The sequence below is a fragment of the Sturnira hondurensis genome, unplaced genomic scaffold (genome assembly GCF_014824575.4).
Source record: "Sturnira hondurensis isolate 20B ecotype Veracruz unplaced genomic scaffold, ASM1482457v3 Scaffold0011378, whole genome shotgun sequence".
Lineage (NCBI taxonomy): Eukaryota > Metazoa > Chordata > Mammalia > Chiroptera > Phyllostomidae > Sturnira > Sturnira hondurensis.
The window spans coordinates 516,448-543,948 of record NW_028084009.1 but is presented as its reverse complement, the minus strand read 5'-3'; the positions used below and the strand labels follow the sequence as shown (position 1 = coordinate 543,948).

The window sequence follows — 27,501 nt, the reverse complement described above, 5'->3', positions numbered from 1 at the left end:
TCAAAGCCGCGCTAGCACCGCCCCCTTTTTGTACACATTGGGCCGCCATGTCGCGCTTCACACGCACCAAGAATTCCGTCGAGTTTCCCCTCTTTCGGGGCCGGCGGAGGCTTGCAACTGCCTGGGGCGCTGTTCACCGGCCCCCCGCAGCCCCCTCCCCTCAGCTGCGCCCGCCAGAGCCGCCGCGGGAAGCTGAGGCGACGCCTACCGGCTCCTGCCGGGTCTGAGGGCGGGGGAGCCAGCGGTGCCAGGGCCCCTCCTCCTGTGTCCTCGCGTCCGCCGGCCCGGCCTGCTCTCCCCTCCCGCCCCTCCCGCCCAGTGTTTGGAAACCGAAAGGAAAGAAAACCGAAAGTGCGCGGCTCTGGGCGGAACCGCGGACCTGCTTGGACCCGAACTGCAGCACCAGACGGCGGCGGCGGCGAGAGGACGCGCCGGAGCTGGGTGAGTGACCCCTGCCCCGGGTCCCGGCCCCCACCCCCCACCCCAGTCGCCCTCCTCGGCGCCTGTCACTTTCACCGCTTTACATTCTCTCTGCCTTCGACTTCCGTCTTTCTCTGCGCCCGCATCGTCCACCTCGGAGTCCCTGTCCCCTGCTCCCCCACTATCTTCACCCCCCGCCTCTGCACCGCCTCGGACCCCAACTTCACCCCCTCTGCGCCCAGCGCCTCCATTGTCCGCCCGGAGAGAGCTCTCCCTCCCTCGCCACCTCTGCCTGCCTCCCCCGCGTCTACTCTCACTTTCTGCCTCGGCCACCCCCACCCCTTCCCCCTTCTCCCTTCTCTGTCCTCACCCCGGCCATCGCGCGGTTTCTACGAAGCACCCTCCATAGCTACCCTCCCCACCCCTGTTTCCAGGTCCCCCATCACCTCTGCAGCGCCCCCTTCAGCTCTCCCCACCGCCGCTGCCACTCCCCGCTGCGGCCGGGCTGTGGCGCCTTCCCCGCGCCCCCACGCAGCCCCCACGCAGCCCCGGCTCTCCCTGACCCCCTCGGGGCCCTGGAGTGGTCCCCCGAAACCCGGCCCCGGCTGCGGGTCTCGGCCTCTGTTGTCCCACGGCGGTGACCGCCGCTCGCCTCCCCTGCGATCCCCGTCCCAGCCCGGCCGTCAGTGGTTGTCTGCCCTTTGGTCCTTGATTCCCAGAGAAACCCACCGTGGTCTGCTTTTGTCGAAGCATTTCCTGCTTCTTTCCGCCCCTCCCGTGCCTTGCCTGTCATCTCAGAAAATTTCTGAGTTTCTGCTTTAGGTGGTTTTTTGTTTTTGTTTTTGTTTTCCCAAGTGGGGGGGAGAAGGAGTTTTTCCCTGGGAATTTTTTTCCCATGCAAAATAAATACATAAATACATAAACCAAACAACCCAGTACTGAACCTGAGCCAAGAGAGCAGGGTTTGATACCATGAAGGAGGAGATTTACCAAAAATTTTGCCAGGGAGAAGGAAAGGGACTCTTTTCTGATGAGGATAAAAGCTACTCCTCATATAATGCCAAATCTATTCACAGTTTCCAACCATGAATATTTAAAAACTTAGGACAGTCTCAGAAATCCCCTTGCTGAGGTCTACAAACCACCCACTTTTCCCCTCGCCCTAGCCCACAGGGTGTATATGAGCTCTGTTGGGAAGTTCCCTTGAAGGGGCTTCTCTTCCTCCAAAAATCAAGGTAGAAAGAGGAGAAGGAAAGAACTGCAGATTCGTAGCTGATTGAAGAAACAGCATGCTGCGATGCTAAGCCTCCTGATTGTTGAAACCTGTGATTGTCTTTGTTTTGATTTCACTAGAATGGAGAACTTAGTTTGCCTGCGTTCCAAAGAGTAGCATAAGGGGTAACTACTAAATAATGATTTACAAACTGGAGAGCACTGTAAGCTATAGAATGCTATGTATTATAAATGCTGAACGGGGTGGCATGTTCATGTTTTGGGATTAACCAAAGTGTACTTCTTTCTGTCCTGGCAACCATGTTTATCTGCTTTGTAGAAAGGAAAATGAAACCTAACAATAGGTTAGGTAATTTGGCTAAAGGCATAAAACAAACAGTAGTTTTGAAAGGGAATAAATGACACTTCTCTACACTGAGAAAGTGCAGGGATAAAGAGAAGGGGGGAAATTTGATCCCTGAAGTCACCTAAATTGTGAGTTTAATGTTTTTATATCATAATTGAGTGTTCAGAGTTGAACACTGTCCATGATTAAAATCTGTGTTTAACTCTTGGTTAACAAATCATTAAGATGTACTGGCAGGATTGACTTAATGCTGTTTTGGGTTTTTCCTGCCAGATGCTATGTTTTAATTCCTTTCAACCTGTGCAGATTTCTGGGCAGTTTCAGGTGGAGGAATTCAAGTGACTTGGACATGGAGGACAGAAGACCTTGTCCAGATGCCAGGCCCAGGAATCCCCATAACAACCACAGAGGTGAGTAAGGTTTTCCAGCTAATGGGAAGGAAACCGAGCTCCTGGTGAAGGAGCAGGCCCACCTACGATTGGCTGCATCTCTCAAGTAAAAAATAGTTTATTTCTTAGCTACAATATGATTGACTCTGAAAGAACAGCCCTCTGCTTTTTCCCTGAAGAGAACGGATGGATGGGTGCACTTCAACAGAGATAGTGATGAGGTGTCACAAATGGAAGTAATGCTCAGGTTTAGAGCAGCACTGTCCAGTAGAAACATAATAAAAGCCAAAAATATAATTTAAAAATTTCCCAGTAGCATCGTTTAAAAAAGCACAAAGAAACAGGTAAAATCCATTTTTTAATTTAATAAAGTGCAATGAGTTAGTACTTATTTAAGTCAATATATTCAAATATCTTATTATAATTGAATAGTATTATCATAGTACTTTAATAATTTTAATGTTTTTACTAACCATATCATATTCAAGTATTTTAAGATTTTATCAATATAAAAAAATTTAATGAGCTATTTAACTTTTTTTGTTATTAAGTCTTCAAAATTCTGTGTGTTCTTCTACACATCCTAATTCAGATTAATCACATTTAAGATGCTTAATAGCCACAAATACCTAGTGGCTTTATATTTGAGAGCATGTGCCTAGAGTCTTAGCCATCAAAGCAAAATTAGTTCTAAAAGCATTACTGTACTACAATGATTGCTCTGTTTGCTAAGAACTTTCTAAAACAAACAACCAAGTGGATTTTTGCTTTTCCCTAAGTTTTCAATATGTCATCTGAGTTTAGCTGGGAAACAAATGATGAAGAATTGCAGAATTTTATTTTATGAGCTGTATGAATGTTGAAAAGAGTGAGAAACAATCAATTTTTTGTTCTTCCAAAATGTCTAGTTTTCTAATCAGATCAGAATATTAGAAGTAGGACTTTCTTCTGATATCTTGGGAATTTGAAAGCATTAGTTATAAAAATTTAAAGTTCAGTAGTACACAGTATTTATATTTTACCAAATACTCCTGTATGTTTCACATTAAATTTTTCTCTGAAAAATGCAGAACAAGCCCTGGCCTGTGTGGCTCAGTGAATTGAGTGCTGGTCTGCAAACCAAAGGGTTGCCAGTTCAATTCCCAGTTTAGAGCACATGCCTGGACTGCAGGCCAGGTCACCAGTGGGGGCCACGTGAGAGGCAACCACACATTGATACTTTTCTCCCTCTCTTTCTCCCTTCCCCTCTCTCTAAAAATAAATTTAAAAAATATTTTTAAAAGATGCAAAACAAGGAAAAATGTACATAAGTAGACTTAGCATTAAGTGGAATGATCATTTTGAATATGGTGTGCATTTGAAATTTTTATGATATTTTTTATCAAGTTATTGTATACAGTCTTATTTTTTGTTTGCTTGTTTCTAAAATCTCCAAGTCATTCTGCTAGTTGGGTCAGCTCCAGAATCAATTTTAGAGGAAAGGGAGGTGAGAAAAACTGGGCATGAGTTTGTGGGCCACGATCACTTATGAAATGTGTGGCAGATCAAGGAAGAAAAGTTTGGCTTCATCCACTATGTGGTGTTAGCTTTCATGTGCGTACTGGGTGTGTCACCTAACACACACACACACACACACACACACATCCTTTCTTTCCTGAGTGTTGATGACAGATAAAGTACTATGTGTATGAACTCATATTGCAGAAAGGAGGACCATGAGTTTCATTTTTCAGTTTCTTTTACAGTCAGTTAGCTCAAAGGCATCTTAGTAGAGGAAACTCCACATCCCCCTTTGCTTTCTGGGCAAAATTTAAGAAACATTGCCCTTTATAGTTTTATTTCACTTGATGCCTCTGTTGCCTATGATGTAATTGCTTAATGGCGGAACCAATGGCTCTAAAAATCAATAGGGTAGGCCAATAGAAAATTATTATTAGTGCTACTAGTAATAACTAACTTTAGCGAGAGCTTTATGTGTCAGGAGCTACACTATACTAAGCATCTCATAAACATTTGAAAGGTTTTCACTTATTTATTTTTAGAGAGAGGGGAAGGGAGGGAGAAAGAGGGAACGAAACATCAGTGTATGGTTGCCTCTCACATGGCCCCCACTGGTGACCCAGCCTGCAACCCAGGCATGAGCCCTGACTGGGAATTGAACCAGTGACCCTTTGGTTCTCAGCCTGTGCTCAACCCATATATTGAAGTTTAGAGAAATTATGCACCTTAGCCAAGGTAATACAGTGAGGAAGTGCCCAGATCAATATTTGAATCAGTTCTTTTTGGCTCTAAAACTAACATTGGCTGTTGTTTGGTACTGGCAAGAAAATACAAGCAATGAGCTGATCTTTTTTTAAAATATTTTATTTATTTTTAGACAGAAGAGAAAGAGAGTGAGAGAAACATCAATGTGTGGTTGCCTCTCATGCACCCCTACTGGGTACTTGGCCTACAATCCAGACATGTCCCCTGACTGGAATTTGAACCCTAACCCTTTGTTTGGGTCACAGGCCCGCACTCAGTCCACTGAGCCACACTATTCAGGGCAAGCTGATCTTTTTGACCCTCTGAAATAATACCAGCTTGTGAAGATTAAATGATACACCACAAGCATTTGTTCTCTAGCATGTATTAGACACCCCAAAATGTTTATTCCTTTTCCCTTTTGTACCCTCTGAAAAAAAACCTGTATTTTTTAAAGATTTTATTTATTTATTTTTGGAGAGATGGAAAAAAGAGGGAGAGAAACATCTTTTGGTTGTGTCTTGGCCGCCCCCATCTGGGGACCTGGCCCACAACCCAGACATGTGCCCCAACTTGGAATCAAACCGGCAGCCTTTTGGTTTGTGTGACAACACCCAATCCACTAAGCCACACCAGTCAAGGCAACAATATTTTTATAATATATAGAGCAACATAGTAATCGATGTTACATTTGCTATATGGCTTGGTAGAAAACCTTAGTTTTCATGAAATAAAACCTTAGCTCCTTGGTTGTTTTGGAAAATGAGAACATGTTCATTGTCATCTTACTAGATTTCCTTGCACCTTGGTTTTTGTGCTTACTCGATATTCCCATTGTGTTTAGGGCCTATTGATGGTGAATTGCCACCAAGAGCTAGAAATCAGGCCAATAATCCACCAGCCAATGTTCTCAGAGGAGGAGCCTACCTGCTGGGAAGGCATCCTAGGGCCAACAACCATCCTGTTCCTTACTGGCAAAGAGAAGAAAGGTTTGCAGCAATGGGAAGGAACCCACATCCGGAAAGGAGGAACCGTGGGGGACATGCCAATGATGAACCCAGAGGCCAAAGACATGGTCAGGAGAATGACACCAGGCAGAGAAATGGCAATCAGGAGGGAAGGAACCGCAGACCACCATGGTCTGATGAAAACTTCCAACAGTGGCGGGCCCCCTACCAGAAGCCTGCAGGACAGCCACAGCAGGTGAAGAAACTGGGCTATAAGTTCCTAGAAAGTCTTCTGCAGAAAGACCCCTCTGAGGTGGTCATCACACTTGCCTCAAGTTTAGGACTAAAGGAGCTTCTGTCTCATTCTTTTATGAAATCCAGTCTCCTTGAGCTCATTTGTCAGGTTCTTCGGAAGGCTTGTAGTTCCAAAATGGATCGCCAGAGCATTCTTCATGTCCTGGGCATATTGAAGAACTCAAAATTCCTCAAAGTCTGCCTTCCGAATTATGTGGTAGGGATGATCACTGAATCCTCTGCTGATACTCGAAACCAGTATCCGGAACACATTAGCAACATCATCTCCCTCCTTCAGGAGCTTGTAAGTGTCTTCCCTGCCAGCTCTATGCAGGAAACTTCTATGCTCATTTCCCTCTTGCCAACTTCTCTTAATGCTTTGAGAGCCTCAGGTGTTGACATAGAAGAGGAGACTGAGAAGAACCTGGAAAAGGTGCAGACCATCGTCGAACATTTGCAGGAAAGGAGGCGAGAGGGCACTTTAAGAGAGGACACCTATACTTTAGTACAGACTAAGGCAGAAGACCATGTTGAGAGCTACCGGACTATGCCCATTTACCCTACCTACAATGAAGTGCACTTGGATGAGAAGCCATTCCTTCGCCCCAACATCATTGCTGGAAAATACGAGAGCACCGCTGTCTATCTGGATACCCACTTTCGGCTGCTGCGAGAAGATTTTGTCAGACCCCTACGAGAAGGCATTTTGGAACTTCTCCAGAGCTTTGAAGACCAAGGCCTGAGGAAGAGAAAGTTCGATGACATCCGAATCTACTTTGATACCAGGATAATCACCCCTGTGTGTTCATCATCAGGCATCGTCTATAAGGTGCATTTTGACACAAAACCACTGAAGAATGTTCGCTGGCAGAATTCCAAGCGATTGCTGTACGGGTCCTTAGTGTGCATGTCCAAGGACAATTTTGAGACATTTCTTTTTGCCACAGTGTCTAACCGAGAGCAAGAGGATCTTCGCCAAGGATTTGTCCAGCTTTGCTTCAATGAGCAGAGCCAAGAACTGCTAGCAGAGGTCCATCCCTCTGACTCATTCCTCATGGTGGAGACAACCGCATACTTCGAGGCCTATAGGCATGTCCTGGAAGGACTCCAGGAGATCCAGGAGGAAGACGTCCCTTTCCAGAGAAACATTGTGGAATGTGACTCTTATGTGAGGGAGCCAAGGTACTTGGTAATGGGAGGCAGATATGATTTTACTCCCTTAATAAATAGTCCCTCAGCCACCAAGGAATCTTTGAAAGATGGCTTGAGATATTCTAGAGTTAATATCTTAGATCCCAGCCAGTGGCCCTCCAAAGAAGTCCTGAAGCTGGATGACTCCCAGATGGAAGCTTTGCAGTTTGCTCTCACAAGAGAACTGGCTGTTATTCAAGGACCTCCTGGAACAGGTAGGAGAATTTTTCAGAACACGTGTCATCTGCCTTAGGAGATAGGGAAGGAACACTTGACTCTAGAATATCTCAGTTAGAAACATTCCTATGATGGGGTGGGGGAGGTGGAAGAGGGTATAGAGGGGATAAATGATGATGGAAGGAGACTTGGGGCGGTAAACACACAATATGATAATACAGATGATAGGAAATTATACACTTGAAACCTTTTTAATTTTACTAACCAATGTCACATCAATAAATTCAATTTTTAAAAAAGAAACATTCCCAGGAAATGGGCTTCAAACTTGTTTATGGAGTTTGCTTATGTTGATTTTTCAGTGGCGACTGCTTGGTAATGCATAGTAATAAACCAAAGTCATAAGGTTAAAGAAGACTGCTAGGGGACAAACTTCAGAAGATTACCCTCTGCTTCATCAAAGGCTATATTAGTTTGTTTTATATATTACTTTTAATTAAGTAACATCAAGTACAGCAGGTCCTGGAATAATGTTACTTCATTCACCATCATTTTTTAAATAACATTGATCAGTAAAAAAATCAATTCCCAGTCAGAGCCACTGACTGTGGGGTCTGCATGGTCTCCCCACATCTGTGTGGGTTTTCTCCAGGGACTCCAGTCCCTTCCACGCCCCGCAGATGTGCACGTGAGGTGAACTGATGTGTCTGCACCGTCCCAGTCTGCGTGAGTGTGTGCATGTGCCCTGTGATGGAAGGGCGTCCTGTCCAGGGTGGGCCCTGCCTTGCACCCTGAGCTGTCAGGATCGGCTCCAGCCGTCCTCAACCCTGAACTGGAGTAAGTGGGTTGGAAAAGAATTCTCTTACTTGTTTTTATTTATCTTTCTTAAGTGTATGTATATAGTTCACATTTATTTCTGTGTTTAATATTAGGAATATTTGGGGTCTTTATTTAGAAGTTCGGTGATGTTTTGGTGACCAGAAATATGCCATAGAAACTGACTCTTGTTTCTATCAATCAGCCTGTGGGAAAATTGGCTTTGTTATATGTCATTTTGCTTAAAGACTTATATTCCAAGAACCTGTGAACGATGTTGAGGACTTACTAAATATAATAATAGTACCATGTACTTGCTGTTTTACCTACCATACATATGTGAACTTACTGCATCCTCACAATAATTGTGAGGCAGAAGCATTTGATTTTACACATGAAAAAAACTAAGGCGAAGATTCTGAATAGTATGTTGAAGCTCGCGTGGGTGGTAAGTGACAGACCTAGGTCTCAAACCTGGGCATTTTGGCTCTCGAGTCGTGGCTCCCCTCTGCTTGCTTCTCATGGAAATATACCTCCCTACACCCTTCTGCCCATGTACCGTTCTCTGATCCTACTCTGGGATAATAACTACTGTTAGCAATTTGATATGTATCTTTTAAGATGTTCTCCAAGATTAGCACTGATATTTCTTTGTATTTATATATGCATTTGTATGTTTACATTCATCTATCACACTTCCCCTATTAATAACAAAAATGGAATCATGCTCTTTTATTGGTTTATAATTTATACATAGATAAATAAATTTAGGTATATGGATATATATAATTTATGTATAAATATAAACTATACATGATATAAATATAAATTATACATGTTATGAACATTTTTACATTCTTTATGCTACAGTTACATTTAGAAATGTACCTCACTCTTTATTATGCCTGCCTTCTCTGCAGGGTATAAATGTATCATATATATATAAATATTTTGTTATTACATCAGTGCTATAATAAGTACCCATATGTCTCTATTTTTGCGTGTGTGTATCTTTGGGTACTCCGCTTATTATTTCTTGTGATTTTTTTTTCCTCAAGTGGGAATTCACAATAATAGTTACACTGGATACTACTAAATTAGCCTCCCAAAAGGATATACAAAAAAAAACAAAAACAGGAAGAGGTCTTTAAAAAACACTGATAAAGTAGTGGCAACTCATGATAAAGAAATGAATGCAATAGATGAAAAGTTCTTTCTAATAAATACCTACCTGATGGAAAAATATGCATGATTAAAGTGGTGTTTTGGGGGGTTTTAGAAAATTCACCAAGTTGTCCTCTCACCAAAGTGAATATGCTTACATTTCCGTACATTCTTTTTTAAAAATATTTTATTTATTTACTTACTTTATTGTTGTTCAATTACAGTTGTCTGCATTTTCTCCCCACCATTCCCCACCCCACCCCATATTTATTTTTGGACAGAGGGGTAGGGTGAGAGAAAGGGAGAGAAACATAAATGTGTGGTTGCCTTTTGCGCATCCCACACTGGGGACTTGGCCCATAACCCAGGCGGGTGCCTTGACTGGGAATTGAACTGGCAACCCTTTGGTTCTCTGGCTGGAGCTCAGTCCGCTGAGCCACACCAGCGAGGGCCATTTCCTTACATTCTTTCCAGCATTATTGTATGTTTCCATTTTTTTTTCTGATCATCAGTTTTTGCTAAGCTGGGAGATCAGAAATGTTGGCTCATTACTAATTTTAATTTTATGTTTTAATAAAAAGTGGTTAAAAAATTTTTAAGTCCATGTCTCCCTCCATCTGCCACCTCATTCAGTTCCCTTCTCTAAAGCAAACAATGTCATCTTCCTGTGTATCTTTCCAGAGTTTTTCTTATGAATATTCAAGCAAATACATACTTACACTTATTCCCCCCATTTTTTAACCCACTATGCTAGAAATACTCTTCTGCATGTTGTTTTGCTTCTTTCACATGCATACATAGTAGTATTTCTCTCTTGTTTATATGATTTTATTATATTTCATTGTATGGATAAGTCATAATCAAATGGTATATCCATCAATAGGAAATGCTAAAAAATCGCCTTATATCTGTGAAAAACAAGAAGGGAGGATTCTTTCAGTGGAAAAAGCAAGATGTAGATCAGTGAAAATAGTCTGCTGCTATTTGTATGAAAGAAAGAAAAGAAGGAAAAACTCTGCATAGTCACGTTTGCCCATACGTGCACTGATGGCTGTCTCTGGGAAGTCACACAAGAGACTGGTGACATGGGTTGCTTTTAAGAGAGAAATAGGGTGGCTGGGAGACAGATGAGCAAAAGGGCTTTTAAAAATAATAATTTTCTATAACTACTCCTTTTAGTGTCTTAATTTTTCTAACTCTCCTTTTTTCTTTTTTCATAGGCAAAACCTATGTGGGTCTAAAAATTGTTCAGGCCCTTCTGACAAATTACCCTGTTTGGCAAATTAGCCACCAGAAGTTCCCCATCTTGGTTGTATGTTATACTAATCATGCTTTGGACCAGTTTTTGGAAGGTAATGTATGCAAAATTATTCTCTAGCAAGACGTTTATAGTTGAACCATTTGCAACTTCAGTAGGTTTCTATTGCTCTTTGAATAAAAGTCCACAGTTCTCACCATGATTTTTAAAGCTATATGTTGCTTATACCACCCTAACTCTGAATTTCATCTCCTACCTCTTCCCTTTGTCTTTAGTTCCTTGAATTCCTCAACTTCTTTCCTGGTGCATGCTGTGCCCCCTGCCTAGAATGCACTTTTTCTCTCTAGCTCTCTGTCCATCTTGACCACATCCAGCCTGGCTGGTTCCAAGTCTATTAATTCCTCAGATTTCACCTTAAATATCTTTTCATGTTCACTTTAATATTGCACTAGAGCAAAGTTAAGTCTCTTTTTGTATTTTTCCTTCAGAGACTTAACACATATGTAACAATTTATTTTTATGTAGCTGAACCCTAGACAATAAATACCATGAGGATTGTTCCTGCGTCTTGCTATATTCACAGATCCTGGCACATACTAGGCACTGAAAAATACTGATTACATGAGTGAAAAAGTATATGATTTTCCTTTTGCTTAGAATATTATTTTCCATTCTTCTACATCCTCCTTTCACCTACATTAAATCTTTTTTTATTCTTGGGGTCTCAATTCAAATATGAGATTCTCAAGAATTAAATCCCTACCTCATCCAAACTAGGTGAGGCCTCCAGTTACATACTTGCAGCATCGTGTATTTATAGTACCTAACTGCATTTTCACTACAGTGATAAATTGTTCAATGTGTATATTCTCTGCCAGACTGTGAGACAGGAGGACAAATTAGAAACTGAGTCTGAGTTTTCACAGCTCCATCTTCAGAGCCCAGCACATGTCTGGCACATAAAAGGAATCCATTAATATAATGTAGAGTGAATAATAGAGAACATTCACTAAGAGCTTATTCTATGCCAGGCCCTACCTAGGAGCTATAAAGATAATCTTTAGTTTACTCAGACTATATATAGTCCCATAAGGAAAGTAGTACCGTTTTCAAATCACAGATGAAGAAACTGAAGGTAAGTTGAGTAACATGCCCCAGGTTACATGGCAGTAGGTTGTGGAGCCAGTTAGTTGGGTCTTCAGTGGTGTGATTTTAAAGCCTATGCTCTTAAGCACCGCACTTTACTGCTCTGCAGGTCATATCATTCCTGGGGCCGTATTGCTCGTTAGTGGGGTAGGTTTCCTGTAAGCACCAGTTTGTTCCCTCGGGACCAGCTGACACACTACCCGAAACACATACAACTCTCACCTGAGAGAATCCAGCATAGCTCCTCTCAGCTCTGCTGTGCTCCACTTCTCTCCACAGGTATCTACAGGTGTCAAAAGACCAGCATCGTGAGGGTAGGTGGAAGGAGCAATAGTGAAGTGCTGAAACAGTTCACGCTGAGGGAGCTGAGGAACAAGCGGGAATTTCGCCGAAACCTCCCCATGCACCTCCAGAGGGCCTACATGAATGTGAGTTCAGGCTTTGGGTATTGGGGGCCACTCCAGGGGCAACCAGACAAGGTAGCATTGGCTTTCTGGGGAGGCAGTCCGAGGTAGATAGGGAAGCGCCCCGAGACTCCGAAGGACCCAGGTTCATTCCAGCTCTACGTTCTGCTAATCCTGTGGTGTGACCTTCGCCTCTGTAATCCAAGGTGGAGAATGGGCAAAAAAGGGCACGTTGCCCTCTCCCAGCTCCTGCCAGAACCTTGGGCCAATCCCTCCAAACCACACAAAGCACTTCTACTTACAGCCTATTGACCATCTTCTAGCTGAGCAGCCATATGCCAACCAAAATTCTGAGTTACTACTGAGGGAAAAAGAGAGAAGTCTCCACCACAGGATCCTTGGACTGTTTTTCTCTAGTATTATTCTTTCCTTGTTTATTGGTTGGTGTCTTTTAGACATTTTAGATAATAAACTTTTGGTTTTAAGACTACAGATTACTTTGGGAATTGGTTTATTCTCCATTCTTGCTGTTCCTGTCTTAGGTTTGTTTTCCTCGAGGCAGGGACTGAGTTTGGGGGATGAGCATACCTACCGATCATTTCTTTACCACTGTTCTAAGCAGATCGTGACCCAAATGAAGGAGTCAGAGCAAGAGCTGCATCAGGGGGCCCAGACTCTGGAGTGCACCATGGATGGCGTAGTGCGGGAACAGCACCTGGAGAAGTACATTTCCTCCCAGCACTGGAAAAGCCTGACGAGTGGACCAATGCAGGTAAGGGTCATGCTGGGGGGCGCAAGCATCTGTCTTGTCAGATGGAAGGAGCCTTCAGCAAGAGCAGCAATCCAAAGCATTAGCTGTTTGGTAAATTGATGCTGACATAATGTTGGAAGTTCCATTTCATGAGAGACAGCTGAGTATACTAGTCAAGAACAAGACTCTGGAGCTAGCCTTCTGGATTGAAATTCTGATTTCGCTCTGGGCAAGTTACTTGATTTTTCTGTGCCTATTTCCTCATTTATACCCTGGAGATAATAACATTAAGTTGAACCATATGAAATTGCCAGTCTTTGAAATTTTGACTTGCAAAAGTGGAGTTTCTAACAGATCAACTTAATTTTTACAGGATTATTTGGATAAACAAGTTAATATTCGTAATCCTCTTAATAAATGTGCTGTATGTGCTTGTTAAATGAAATGTAGTAACAAGACAACCTAGCGTGTTGTCAGCAGACCTGAGTCACACAGACTGTGTGACTTGGCCCAAAGTGGTCCTCAGATCCTTCAACACTCACACAAGGATAATATAATGCCTGCCTTCAAAAAATGTTATGAAAAGCAACTAACACAATGTCTGTAAAGTGACTGGCCAGGAACCTAGGGAAGTGGCACCCTGTTGTATCAATAGATTGGTGAGTTCCAGGGTAATAAACCCAAAAGCCAAAAGGGGTCAATGAGGTTCTGTAAAAATGACTGAAGCAGGCTAGATGTGAGACTTTGGGAAGTAGAGAGAACTGTGGCAAAGTAGAAAAAGGCAGGGCAGCAACTCACTTCTGGTTATTTGTTGCCATTTAGGAGTACAGCCTCTTTGCCACCGTAGCTCCTGGTTTTGTCAAGAGAAGCAGAAAATTTTTATTTTGACTGGTGTGGCTCAGTTGGTTGGGCGTCATCCCGCGAACCACAGGGTTGCCAGTTTATTGCCCAGTCAGGGCACATGCCTGGATTACAGGTCCAGTCCCTGGTTGGGGCACGTGGAAGAAGCAACGGATTGTTGTTTCTCACGTCGTTGTTCCTCTCCCTTTCTTCCTTCCTCTCTTCCCCTCTTTCTGTGTCAATACAAGAAAAAAATTATTTAACAAATATATGCAAGTCAGATTAAATGGTCCAGTTGCCCAAGAGTTGCCAATTTGCAGCCACTAAATTTTAAGGGAATTACTTTTGATTTGTCATGAAGGCCTTTTTCTTCACACCGGTTGTCATAGAATTCCCATGACTGAATAGACTGAATATTCTTCCTTCCTCAGGATGGTGAATGGGGTTTTTTCCAAAGCTGGAAGCATTCCATGATGCTGGAATGGCTGGGTCTGGGTGTCATTTCTTTCACCCAAAGTGTTGTTCCAGCAGGACCTGAAAATATAGGTAAGAAGTGTATGTCTGCCTAGAATCACATTCTAAAGTGGAATATGATAAAAACCAGAAGAGCAGAAGTTAAAAAATAACCAGGATATGTAATGAGCATTAATAAATCAGAAAAGACAAATAATTGCTTAATAGGAAAATAGATAAAACACTTTTTAACAGGCACATTACAAAATAGGAAATTCTAATGGTCAATAAACATGAGAGGTACTCGTTAGAAACTAGAGGAATTAAAAGCAAAATGAGGTACTGTTATGTACCCACTAGATTGGCAAAAATTGAAAGGTTGTATATAACTCCACACTGATAATAATGCAGAGCAGTAGGAACTCTGATACATTTATGTGCTTATGGGAATAGCAATTGACACAACCACTTTATGATAATAGAGAAATAGGCCTCAAGTATCTATCAACATTTGTACAATAGATGGATTGATTATAACCTATTCAGATAATGAAATACTGTACAATAGTGAAAAGGAATTATAGCATATATAGCAACATGCATGAATCTCAAAAACATGCTGAATGAAAAAGGCAAGTTAGGGGAAAATACTGGGCCAGCACAAATAACACCCATTTTTTTATTACAAGATCATAGCGTGTAATTCTGTAACATAACAAGATCACACTCAAGCACACCATGTGACATTTTACATGAAATGTTCAAATGAAAACTATAAATTATTATACACATATTATTACCCTACCAACCACACTCAAGCAGGCATTACTTCTGCCGGACCCTATATATACAATATGATTTCAGTTATATAGAGCTCCAAAAAATCAAGACTAGACAATGTGTTATTTAGAGGTAATACACATTATATACAGGGTGGGGCAAAAGTAGATTTACAGTTGTATGTGAAACACAGTTTATTCTTGTATTACTATGTATTAATTATTGTATTTTTTCCCATATAAACAACTGTATATGGTAAAGATTTTCCCCCACCCTGTATATATGGTAAATTTTTTTAAGGAGGCAGTGATACAAAATGGTAACAAAAAGGTGTATAAGGAAGCCTGTCTCCATCCCCTAGCTCTTGTCAGTGCCCTCTTTCATCCTTTGGCTTCAGGCGTCCTCATTTCCGTCCTACCTGTTCTCTTCTCTTAGCCCAGGCAGAAGGGGAGGAGGAGGAGGAAGAAGGGGAAGAGGAAGGTTCTCTGATTGAGATCGCAGAGGAGGCCGACCTGATTCAAGCAGACCGGGTGATTGAGGAGGAAGAGGTAGTGAGGCCCCGGCGGCGGAAGAAGGAAGAGAATGGGGCAATCCAGGAATTGGCTAAAGTGCTTCTGGCCATGAGGCTAGAAAAAGAAGGCCCTGGGACAGCAGCTGGGCAGGAGCAAGCTGAAGGAGAGTGGGAGGTAAACTCACTTCTCTTAAAGCCTTAATGGAATGAGGAATGGGGGTTCTGCCTGGTGGGTGGTTAGACTTTCCTAAAATAGGCCTGAGAACATCGGTTCTGACCAGAACTGCAGTCTTTATCACCTGTGTTGTAGTGTTTTCACCTCGTCCTCACAATGAGCTGAATTTACACTTCAACCAGACCCCAATGTATAAGGATGAGTCTTATTTTCAAGAGTATCAAAATATGGCCCTTCAGAGGGGCCCTGGCAAGAAATGCCAGTTTAGAAAGACAGGAATGAGGTAGCCAAGTGCTTCCCTTGAACTTTGAGGAAAATACAGTACATATGCAGCAGATCAAATGCTTATAGTCTTAGTGCTTGGTGCTTCCATGGATATTAACCTTCTACCAACTAGAAAACAAGTCTAAACCTGCATTAAGATTTTAGAGGATTCAAGTAAAAGGGAAAGAAGCAAGCCATACCAGCTGGATGGGATGCTTCACTCACCCTGGAATTTGGTGTTTCTCTTAAAGCCAGAGTAGTGTGAACACACACATGGCTACATACAGACTTGCCCTTCGCTCCTTCCTTGGTTAGGACCCCCAGGGCTTCAGAATGCACCGTGCATTACTATGACGATAGAGGACTAGACACTTAAAGTAATATTTTCTGGACCCCACTGTTTACTTAAGGGACTTTCAAGGTAACTTTGGATGCAATTTTTACCAGTCTGATGGCTTTGAACCTGTGTTCTCTTAGTTCAGTTCAACATCACTATAAATGATGGGTGGAGTCATAATCCCAATACTTTGAAACATGGATTGGGCATCTCTCTGCCACGTGGCCTCAGGAGGAATTTGTTTGGTTTTGAAGTGGGGCAAGGTCCATAATATTGTGACATTTGTCTTGCATGCCAATTGTTTTAATGGTTCATGGCCTCAGATTTCGTGAGACATCCAGGGGAGAGCACTTTCTCCAAAATGGTGCCTTTAATCCACTTGTGAAACATACCATCACAATATGATGGTGTTAAGATGATTTTAGCAGGCCCCGTATGGAATTCAGAAAGAAGGGCTCACCTCTCTACTTTCGTGACACATGTTTCAGGAATGAGAAACAAACTGTAGTCAAAAGAGATTCTGTGATAACTGGTGCCAGCACTATTGTAAGTGCTTTCCATGTATTTACCCCTACAATCAATCTAGCAATCTTATGAAGCAGCACTATTACTATTCTCATTTTATAGAAGGGATGCAGAGGCACAGAGGTTCAGTGACTTAGTCTAGGTCCTAAAACTAATAAGAGGTAGATGGGGCTTTGAATCCAGGTCCACTGGCCCCAGAGCTCTGTTTAGCTACTTGGCAATGGAATCTCTGTTGAGAAAGTGTGAGACACTTAAAGAAGTTCTTTGGAGGTGGCAGCCCCTTGTTTATGTGCTGTGAGCCTCATCTAGGGCGTAGAACAGGGCCCACCTCTGCTCATATGGTGACCTCGGCTGGTATTGGTGTCAACAGATGCAGCGTAACCAGAAAAAGAAAATGAAGAAGAGAGTAAAGGATGAGCTTCGCAAACTGAACACCATGACTGAGGCCGAGGCCAATGAAATCCAGGATGTTTGGCAGCTGGATCTGAATTCTCGCTGGCAGCTTTATAGGTACCATGCCCAGCACCCACCTCCCCCCAGCACTAGCCCATGTAATTTCCACAGGAGGTTCCTTTTCTGTCCCTAGAATATAACCCCCCAGGCCTTGAACAGGGTTAACTAATGATAGATTCAGCCACTGCACTGAGCTGAGAGCCGGGAAGTGCAGCCATGGGATAGAAGACATTTGGCTGTACCTCCTCACGGAGTTGAGAGTCTATCCAAGCAGACAAATTAGTTAATTCCACAAATAAAATGTTAGAAATGGGAATAAACACTAAGAAAAAAAAGCAAGGAGTGCTAGTAATATTAATGTGTATCTGAGCTGGTCTGTCCAAGGTATCCAGGAAAAAGACATGGGAGGCAAGCTCTGAAAGAGGAGTGGATAATTATAAGCCAGTAGGGAAGGAAGAGATGAGATTTGGGGGACTTTCTAGGCAAAGGCCCTGAGATGAGAGGGAGCGTATCTGTTTGAGGAAGTGAAGAGGGCAGCCAGAATGGCTGTGGCTCAGAGAAATGCAAAGTCAAGTCAGAGAGGTGGGCAGGGGCCAGACAGTGCAAGGCCTCAAAGTGCTAAAGTGAGGACCAAGGGTTTCATCTGAAGAGCATCAAAAATCCATTGGAAGATTTTACAGCACAGTAGTGACATGATCCATTTTACTTACAAAAGAAGACTCTGGAGAATTAGGAAAGGAAGAAGACTCAGCCAGGGATGGGCGGGAAGAATTTGGAGAAATTCTTGAAGCTTTAAAAAAAAAAAGTTTATTTAGGCCCTGGCTGGTATAGCTCAGTGGATTGAGCACGGGCCTGCAAACCAGAGGATTGCGGTTCGATTCCCAGTCAGGGCACATGCCTGAGTTGTAGTCCAGTTCCCTACAGGCCAACTCCCAGCAGGGGATGCACAAAAGGCAACCATACATTGATGTTTCTCTCCCTCTCTCCTTCCCCTCTAAAGATAAATAAATAAATAAATAAAATCTTACCAAAAAAAAGTTTATTTAGTTTTAGAGAAAGAGGGAGCGAAACGTCAGTGTGTGGTTGCCTCTCATGTACCTCCAACTGGGAACCTGGCCCGCAACTCAGGCATATGCCCTGACTGTGAATTGAACCAGCGACCCTTTAGTTCACAGGCCGGTGCTCAATCCACTGAGCGACACTAGCCAGGGCTCTTATTTAAGCTTTTGAAGTTCCTTACTCTTTTTCCAAGGTTTAACCTCTGTTCTTTGTCCTGACCCCTTTTTTAGCTCTTCACCTCTTAAATACATGTCTCTATGCATGTTTTGTTGGGCCTTTTAGACTCCTGGGTCCCTGCACATCTGGGTCTGTCTTTTTCTCTGTGGCTTATAAGCTCCTCAGCAGTCTAGGTTTCACTTCACACACAGGGCACAATGAAGGGGGTCTTCTGCCTTCTCAAAGAGCTCATGGCTCACTCTACCTTGTTCTTTATATTCTTCAGGCTGTGGCTACAGAGGTACCAGGCTGACACCCGTCGAAAGATCCTCAGCTATGAGCATCAGTACCGCGCATCAGCAGAGAGACTGGCAGAGCTGAGACTCCAGGAAGACCTGCACATTCTGAAAGATGCCCAGGTCATAGGAATGACAACCACAGGTAAGAAAACAAGTAAATTTACCTGTTCCAGCCATTCGCTCCTGGTGCCAGGCTCCTCTCAGATAATGTAGGACAGGTAAAGTGAAGTGTTTTTAGTAGGTTAGGGGGAAATACCATGAAAAGCTATTGAAAGCAAGCAAGCTGTATTTAGGGAACTGTTGGTGAAATCCACCTACTTGTTCCTGTTGCATTTGGAACCCCAGTAATGACCAACATGGGTATGATGCTCTGGTAGCTATCCAGCAGCACCCGTTCTCTCATTCAGTAATCACCATAGCCCTGGATGAATGTGAAGGGCTCAGTTGTCACAGACCCAGAAGCCCAGTGGCCTGATGGGTCCAGTATATCATCTCAGGGGAGCCTCTTCTCTCTTGACTTAAGGTGCTGCCAAATATCGCCAAATTTTGCAGAAAGTAGAACCTCGGATTGTCATTGTGGAAGAGGCTGCCGAAGTCCTTGAGGCCCACACCATTGCCACATTGAGCAAAGCATGCCAGCACCTCATTCTGATTGGAGACCACCAACAGGTAAGGCTGGAGCCTCTGAATATGGGCTTGCTGTCTGGAGGGTAGAATCAATCACGAGGATCCAGGCCACTCTGCTTCAACAGTTCTTAAGCCTATTAATGGCTTTCTTTGATTACTTTTTCTCTTGCCTTCTATGTTCAATCTAAGAGTAGGTGTTCTTCGGTTTGGGGTATATTTTAGAACTAGCATCATCCATTTCATCTGTTTCCTCTACTATTTTTCTTATCCACCATAGCCTTTTAAGTGGACTGTTGAAATACCATATTTTCTGTCCCCCCGCTTCCATTTTTGCCACCTTCTAATCCATTCTTAATAAAGGCACCAACATGAAATTAAACAACAACAAAAAAGTAAATCAGATCATGTCACTTCCAGCTCAAAACTCTCCAATGGTTTCCCATTGCACTTACTATAAAAATCAAGCTTCTGCCATGGCTGGTGTGGCTTGGTGGATTGAGTGCTGGCCTGCGAACCAAAGGGTTGCCAGTTCGATTCCCAGTTAGGGCGTATGCCTGTGTTCCTTCCGAGCCAGGTCTCTAGTGAGGGGCATGTGAGAGGCAACCGCACACTGATGTTTCTCGTGCTCTCTCTCACCCTTCTCCTCTCTCTAAAAATAAATAAATAAAATATATATTTTTAAAAATCAGGTTTCTTTTTCTTTTTTTTTAATATATTTTATTGATTATTACCATTACAGTTGTTCTGTTCCCCCCCTCATTCCCCTCCACCCTGCATACCCCCCTCCCCCACCCCTTCCCCCTTTAGTTTATGACCACGTGTCTCAAGTTCTTTAGATTCTATATTTCCCCTACTATTCTTGCCCTCCCCCCTATCTATTTTTTACCTACCGTCTATGCTACCTATTTTCTGTATCTTCTCCCCCCTTCTCCTCCTCCCACTCCCCTGTTGCTAACCCTCCACATGTTCTTCATTTCTATGGTTTCGCTCCTGATCTAGCTGTCCTCTTGGTTTGCTTTTGTTTTAGGTGTGGTTGTTAATAACTGTGAGTTTGCTGTCCTTTCACTGTTCATATTTTTCATCTTCTTTTTCTTAGATAAGTCCCTTTAACATTTCATATAATAAGGGCTTGGTGATGATGAACTCCTTGAATTTGATCTTATCTGAGAAGCACTTTATCTGCCCTTCCATTCTAAATGAAAGTTTTGCCGGATAGAGCAATCTTGGATGTAGGTCTTTGGATTTCATGACTTGGAATACTTCCTTCCAGCTCCTTGCCCATAAGGTCTCTTTTGAGAAATCAGCTGACAGTCTGATGGGAACTCCTTTGTAGGTAACTGTCCCCTTATCTCTTGCTGCTTCTACGATTCTGTCCTTCATTTTAATCTTGGCTAATGTAATAATGATGTGCCTTCGTGTGTTTCTTCTTGGGTCCAACTTCTTTGGGACTCTCTGAGCTTCCTGGATTTCCTGGAAGTCTATTTCCTTTGCCAGACTGGGGAAGTTCTCCTTTATTATTTGTTCAAATATGTTTTCCACTCGTGGCTGTTTCTTTTCCTCTTCTGGTACCCCTATAATTCGGACGTTGGAACGTTTAAAGATGTCCTGGAGGTTCCTAAGCCTCTCCTCATGTTTTTGAATTCTTATAACTTCACTTTTTCCTGTTTGGTCATTTCTTTCTTCCTTCTGGTCTACCCCCTTGATTTGAGTCTCAGTTTCCTTTCCATCACTATTGGTTTCCTGTGCATTTCCCTTCATTTCAATTAGTTTAGCCTTCATATGTTCCTCTAATTTGTGGCTAAAATCAACCAGTTCTGTGAGCATCCTGATCACCAGTGTCTTGAATTGTGCATCTGAGAGGTTCACTATTTCCTGGTCACTTAGAGTTATCGGCTCTGGGGCTTTGAGTTCTTCTTGAGCCACATTTTGGACTGTTCATGCCTGTTACATATGAGAAGTAGAGCCCTAGGTGTTCACAGCGACCCAGTCGCTGTGTTGTGACGCTGTATGTGGGGGCGGGGCCAAAGAAAGCAGTGTCCGGCACCCTTTGCTTCCTCCTGCCGCCACCGCAGGCCCCACGATTAGTCCCACTGCTCGCAAATGTGCAACCTCAGTCAGCCGCCGCTGGGTTCGTTGCTGGGGGCTGCGCGGTCCATCTCACTGCTCATTCCCGGCATCCTGAGCCCTCACTGGGTCCACTCCATGATACCCCGGGTGCCTGGGCGCCTGGGGTTGGGGGATCTTTCCTGCCGACCTTGCTCCGCTGCTGGCTCCGCCCCTCTTACCTGTCCTGTAGAACAGTTCGTTGTTGTTGGACTTCGGTATAGTTCAATTTTCTGTTCTTTGGCTGTGTCTTTGTTCTCCAAACCTTTGTTGTATTCAAATTTGGTTGTGGGAGAAGACACAATGTTTCCACCTACACCTCCATCTTGGCAGAAGTCAAAAATCAGGTTTCTTAAAGTCATCTACAATATTCCCAGGGTTCAGCCTGCTTCTCTGACTTCACCTCATACCTCTGTCTCTTGTGATTACTGTGTTACCACCCCTGCCCTTCCTGCTCCTTCATGGCTTCCTTTTCGAAGGACTGTCAGCTTCTTCCATGCTGGCTTCAACTCCTGTTCAGAGGGGCGTAGCTGAAGAACCTGCACCCCTGGGCACTGTGTCACATTGCCATTATTTCTTGCCTTCGTGGCCCTTGTCACACTTTATCCTTAGTCTCTCAGCACTTATAACACTACCTGCACATAGAAGGCACTTAAAAAATATTTGATGAGTAGTTGGGTGGGTGGATGGATGGACGGATGGATGGATGAATGAATGAATTGTATTTTCAATAGAGAATTCTCAGTCATGTTTCTTTTCTCAGCTGCGCCCCAGTGCCAACGTGTATGATCTGGCCAAGAATTTCAACCTTGAGGTGTCCCTCTTTGAACGGCTAGTGAAAGTAAACATTCCCTTTGTCCGTCTGAATTACCAGGTGAGAAGGTGGGCCTCTGTTATTACAAAACGTCTAGGAGAAGGCTCTTGGGAGCCTACCAACTGCCAGCGAGAAAGTTCTCGTAAAAATAAAACTGGTTTAGTAATGAAATGACTCTGTCAGACTATTTTGTTTTCTGTCTTAAAATACAGCAAGATCAGCTTGTGTTGAGTTTATATTGGATGAAGGAGCCTGTTTATATTCTTTCTTCCATATTATTTTCAAATGTTACCTCCCCAGATTTCCACCTGTTCTTTACAAAAACTGCATTTAATCTCTGCCCATGTTTCTGATGACATACATGTCCTGTTTCAGCACCGCATGCGCCCTGAAATCGCCCGGCTTTTGACCCCCCACATTTACCAGGATCTAGAGAATCATCCCTCTGTTCTCAAATACGAGAAGATTAAGGTGAGTCTGCCCTGTCCCCCAGCTGCTGCTGTCAGCAACCTGGGAGCCTATATTTTCCTTAGGGTGAAAGGGGCTTTCAGAAGGGCATTGAGCCAGCTTTTTAAAAATATAGTTTTTAAGAGGAGGAATATGATAAAATTTGATAGTGTAGACCTGGGTTTTGAATCCCAGCTCTGTCAGTTAGTAGCTGTGTTACATTTTAGCAAGTTACATACCAGTTCTGAGTTTTAAGGTCGTCTTCTGTACAGTGAGAATGATGGCTGCTGCCTCATCACATTATGGGATTGAAGGAGATGAGGTATAGAAAGCCATCAGCACAGTAGAGAGCTTGTAAGTTAGCTCCTCTCTCATTAGCATAGCTGCTGCTTATTCCCTGACCTATAATGGTTAGATTGTGGATGGCTGGCTGTTAGAAATAGTAATATCAAACAAGTGTCTTCAGAACTAAAATACACATTAATTCTTTATCTATTTCACTGTTGGTTTTTTTGTTTGTTTGTTTGTTTTTTTAAAGATTTTATTTATTTATCTTTAGAGAGGAAGGGAAGGAGAGAAGTATCAATGTATAGTTGCCTCTCGTGAGTCCCCTGCTGGGAACTGGCCCGAAACCCAGGCATGTGCCCTGACTGGGAATCGAACCGTGATTGTGTGGTTCACAGGCCCGCACTCAAATCCACTGAGCTACGCCAGCCAGGGCTTCACTGTTTGTTAATGCTCCAAAACAAAGCCCATGGTGACTACAGAATCAAAGACCATGGTGCCAAGTATACAAAAAGCCTTCAAGGTCTCTCCCTCTCCGGAACAGGGTCAATGGTCAACAAATGTGGCGATAAAAAGAAATGCTGCCACGAGTGAACTTTCTAACATGTCACTTATTTTCTTTTTTAGGGGGTGTCTTCTAACCTTTACTTTATAGAACACAACTTTCCTGAACAGGAAATCCAAGAAGGCAAAAGCCACCAGAATCAGCATGAGGCTCATTTTGTGGTAGAGCTGTGCAAGTACTTCCTGTGCCAGGAATACCTGCCCTCCCAGATCACAATCCTCACCACCTACACTGGGCAGCTGTTCTGCCTGCGCAAACTCATGCCAGCTGAGACATTTGCTCGTGTCAAGGTCCATGTGGTGGACAAATACCAAGGGGAAGAGAATGACATCATCATCCTCTCACTAGTACGGAGCAATCAGGAAGGCAAGGTGGGTTTTCTCCAGATATCCAACCGCATCTGCGTGGCCTTGTCCCGTGCCAAGAAGGGGATGTACTGCATCGGAAACATGCAGATGTTGGCCAAGGTACCCTTGTGGAGCAAGATCATCCATACCCTTCGAGAGAACAATCAAATAGGCCAAACGCTTCGGCTGTGCTGCCAGAACCACCCTGATACCTACACTGCAGTATCCAAAGCATCTGACTTCCAAAGAGTGCCCGAGGGAGGCTGCAACCTACCCTGTGAGTTCCGACTGGATTGTGGGCATGTCTGCACTCGTGCCTGCCACCCTTATGACCCCTTGCACAAGAAGTTCCAATGCATGAAGCCATGCCAGAAGGTCATCTGCAAAGACAGACATCGGTGCCCCCTTGTTTGCTTTCAGGAATGTGAGCCCTGTCAGGTGAAGGTGCCCAAAATCATTCTTCGGTGTGGCCATGAACAGATGGTCCCTTGTTCCTTATCTGAGTCTGATTTTTGCTGTCAAGAGCCTTGCTCCAAGGTCCTGAAATGCGGGCACAGGTGCAGCCACTCCTGTGGTGAGTCCTGTGTGCAGTTGTGTTCAGAAATGGTCACTGTGAAACTCAAGTGTGGGCACAGTCAACAGGTGAAATGCGGTAACGTGGAGGACCTCAAGTATGACCTACCAGTCAAGTGCACCACCAAGTGCGGTGCCATCTTGGACTGTGGGCATCCTTGCCCTGGCTCCTGCCACAGTTGCTTCGAAGGGCGCTTTCATGAGCGTTGTCAGCAGCCTTGCAAGCGTCTGCTCATCTGCTCACACAAGTGCCAGGAGCCATGCATTGGTGAGTGCCCACCCTGCCAGCGGACCTGTCAGAACCGCTGTGTCCACAGCCAGTGCAAGAAGAAGTGTGGGGAACTGTGCAGCGCCTGCGTGGAACCCTGTGTTTGGCGCTGCCAGCATTACCAGTGCACCAAACTCTGCTCTGAGCCCTGCAACCGACCCCCATGCTACGTGCCTTGTACTAAGTTGCTAGCTTGTGGCCACCCCTGCATTGGTTTGTGTGGGGAGCCGTGCCCCAAGAAGTGCCGTGTCTGCCACCAGGAAGAAGTCACCCAAATCTTCTTTGGTTTTGAAGATGAGCCTGATGCCCGCTTTGTACAGCTAGAAGACTGTAGCCATATCTTTGAGGTACAAGCCTTGGACCAGTACATGAATGAGCAGAAGGATGATGAAGTTGCCATCAGGTTGAAAGTCTGCCCAATCTGCCAGGTGCCTATCCGTAAAAACCTGAGATATGGAACCAGCATCAAACAGCGACTGGAAGAGATTGAAATAGTCAAAATGAAGATCCAGGGCTCTGCAGGGGAAATCACAACCAGCCAGAAACAACTTAAGGCTCTGCTGGAGGGGAAGAGTCTCCTCCACCAGCTGCTTCCTGAAGACTTCCTGATGTTGACAGAGAAGCTGGCCCAGAAAAATCTGTCAGTGAGGGACCTGGGCCTCGTTGAGAATTACATCAACTTCTATGACTACTTGGCTAGACTGTGGGATTCTCTGAAAAAGGTGAATTCCACGGAACAGAGCAAAGTGAGGACTCGACTAGACCAGGTCCATGAGTGGCTAGCCAAGGAGCGTTTGAGCTTTACCAGCCAGGAATTGGATGACCTCCAAAGTGAAATGCAGAGGCTCACATACCTGGTGGACCTCCTCACCCGCTGCAGAATGGCGGAGGGGAAAATGAGTGGTACTGTAGCAGAAGAGGTCTGCACTGTCCGCAGAATCCTTGAGAGAACGTGTAAATTCACCCAGCAGGATGAGCAGCTTGTGCGGAAAAAAATGGAAGCTCTGAAAACCACTCTTCCCTGCTCTGGCTTGGGCATCTCAGAGAGAGAGCGTGTACAGATCGTCAAAGCCATAGGTTTACCTCTTGGCCACTGGTTCAAGTGCCCCAATGGCCACATCTATGTGATTGGCGATTGTGGGGGAGCCATGCAGAGGAGCACATGTCCTGACTGTAAAGAAGTGATTGGGGGAGTGAATCATACTCTGGAAAGGAGCAATGAGCTTGCCTCCGAGATGGATGGAGCCCAGCATGCTGCCTGGTCTGACACGGCCAACAACCTGATGAACTTTGAGGAGATCCACAGGCTGATGTAGGAAGATGGCACACGGCTGCCTTTTGCCCTGACCACTGTACGGCTGGGGTTGGCTTCTTTATGAAGGAATCAAAGTTTTTTACTGTCTTTTAGTCTTAGCACCTACTTTAAGGATCCACTTTTAGGGCTTGCCCTCATTTGTTTCTAGATTAACCCCTGCGCTAGAGTAAGCACTTTACCTCCAGAACTGAGAACTAAGTTAACAGATGTAATCTTTTTTTCTCTCCTGCAAGTTAGTGGACAGACTCCCTGGAGGGTGTTTGGGGCTATACAGTGGTATCTCTGGGTCCGGACTCCATCAGATGTTTTTTCTGCGCTGCTGTGGGGACAGTGTAAGCTCAATGAAGAAGACTCATTCTAAGTGCCAGGCCTTAACTTGCAGACTAACTTTCATTCTAATAAACAGAAGCTCAGAGGAGTTGTTTATGAATTGCTTATCCTTTCAACAAGCACAAGGATCCCTCTTGCCCTTCTCAGGCACCGTCGTTCCAGGTGAGGCATATGATAAGACAGACTTCACTAACTCTGACCCAGTTACATATTTACTGAGAGCAAGAAAAATGCGACTACCCACAGCTGGGTGCTTATGCAAGAAGCCCAGGCTAACTGGAGTGATCCTCATCCTGTACCTTTCCTGTGACTTGCACTTTGGGACAGTGGTTTCTTTGCTTGTAATGGGAAAGGTTCAGTAGCAGTGCTGGTTCCCTGGGGTCCTGAATGGAATTAAACTCACGTTCGGTATCAGCAGCACCTATCCAAAGTGTGACCCTTTGTCCCAACACCATCTGTTGCAGCTTCTGCCTGTGCAGGGTTAGCATGCCAGCAGCTTCTGCAGGCCCCAGATCCATGCCAGAAACCAGCTCCCCAGGCCTGCCTCCTGTGTAGTCTGTCAGCCCATTGTTTCCTAGAACACTTAGGCATCTCAGGTCTTTCTAATGTTGGTGAAAAAAATCTTTCCTATGTATGCATCTCCTTTTTTGTCTACTATGCACTTTAGTCTCTAAAGCTAATAAAAACTGATTGCAAGAATTCAGTGGTCCATGTTTGTCCTCAGCTGTTAGAAACAGCTCAGGTGGCTTGAGACAGTGAGGATGAGAATGGGGGCAGTTTTGTTCCTGTGTTTTGGGTTTATTTTTTTCCAGATTTTTTTTAATGAATTGACCATTTCCTAAGCTCTGAAATGGCCAACAGACCATAGAAAGACGTTGCTTTAGGCTCCTGCTTGAAGCCATCAGCTTCAGCAAACTGCTGGCCTTGATTCAGGGCCAATGCGGTTTGGGGTTTTTATGTAGCTTGTGAGTCATTTTTACTCATGGTAAAGATTTTTTTCAACATGTATGTAAGGGTATGTATATATATACTTGAAGTTTGCTTCTCCAGGGGCAACCTTGTTAAAGGTTTATGAGTCCTTATAGAGATCTTTTATGCATATGTAATGTATAGCCCTTAAAAACAGTTCTGCATGTGGCATTTTTAGCCTAACTTGGGGATCTTTCTGCAAGCACATATGGACGGTGAGTCTCAA

At 44.0% G+C, this 27,501-nt stretch overlaps 1 protein-coding gene and 1 non-coding gene across 2 annotated transcripts; one reads left to right on the top strand and one right to left on the bottom strand.

Annotated features, from left to right (window-relative positions):
• The first annotated feature begins 32 nt into the window (after positions 1-32).
• Positions 33-27,005, top strand: ZNFX1 (zinc finger NFX1-type containing 1). Its single transcript, XM_037059868.1, has 14 exons — positions 33-441; positions 2,306-2,409; positions 5,477-7,279; positions 10,442-10,573; positions 11,905-12,053; positions 12,652-12,801; positions 14,052-14,166; positions 15,289-15,539; positions 17,036-17,175; positions 18,620-18,774; positions 19,156-19,301; positions 22,126-22,236; positions 22,552-22,647; positions 23,536-27,005. Exons 2-14 carry the CDS (start codon positions 2,349-2,351, stop codon positions 25,975-25,977), a joined length of 5,751 nt encoding a protein of 1,916 aa, XP_036915763.1. The 5' UTR covers positions 33-441; positions 2,306-2,348; the 3' UTR covers positions 25,978-27,005.
• A 108-nt stretch (positions 27,006-27,113) lies between these two features.
• Positions 27,114-27,245, bottom strand: LOC118996632 (small nucleolar RNA SNORA2/SNORA34 family). Its single transcript, XR_005068530.1, has one exon. It is a non-coding gene; the product is annotated as a small nucleolar RNA SNORA2/SNORA34 family (small nucleolar RNA).
• Positions 27,246-27,501: the final 256 nt, after the last annotated feature.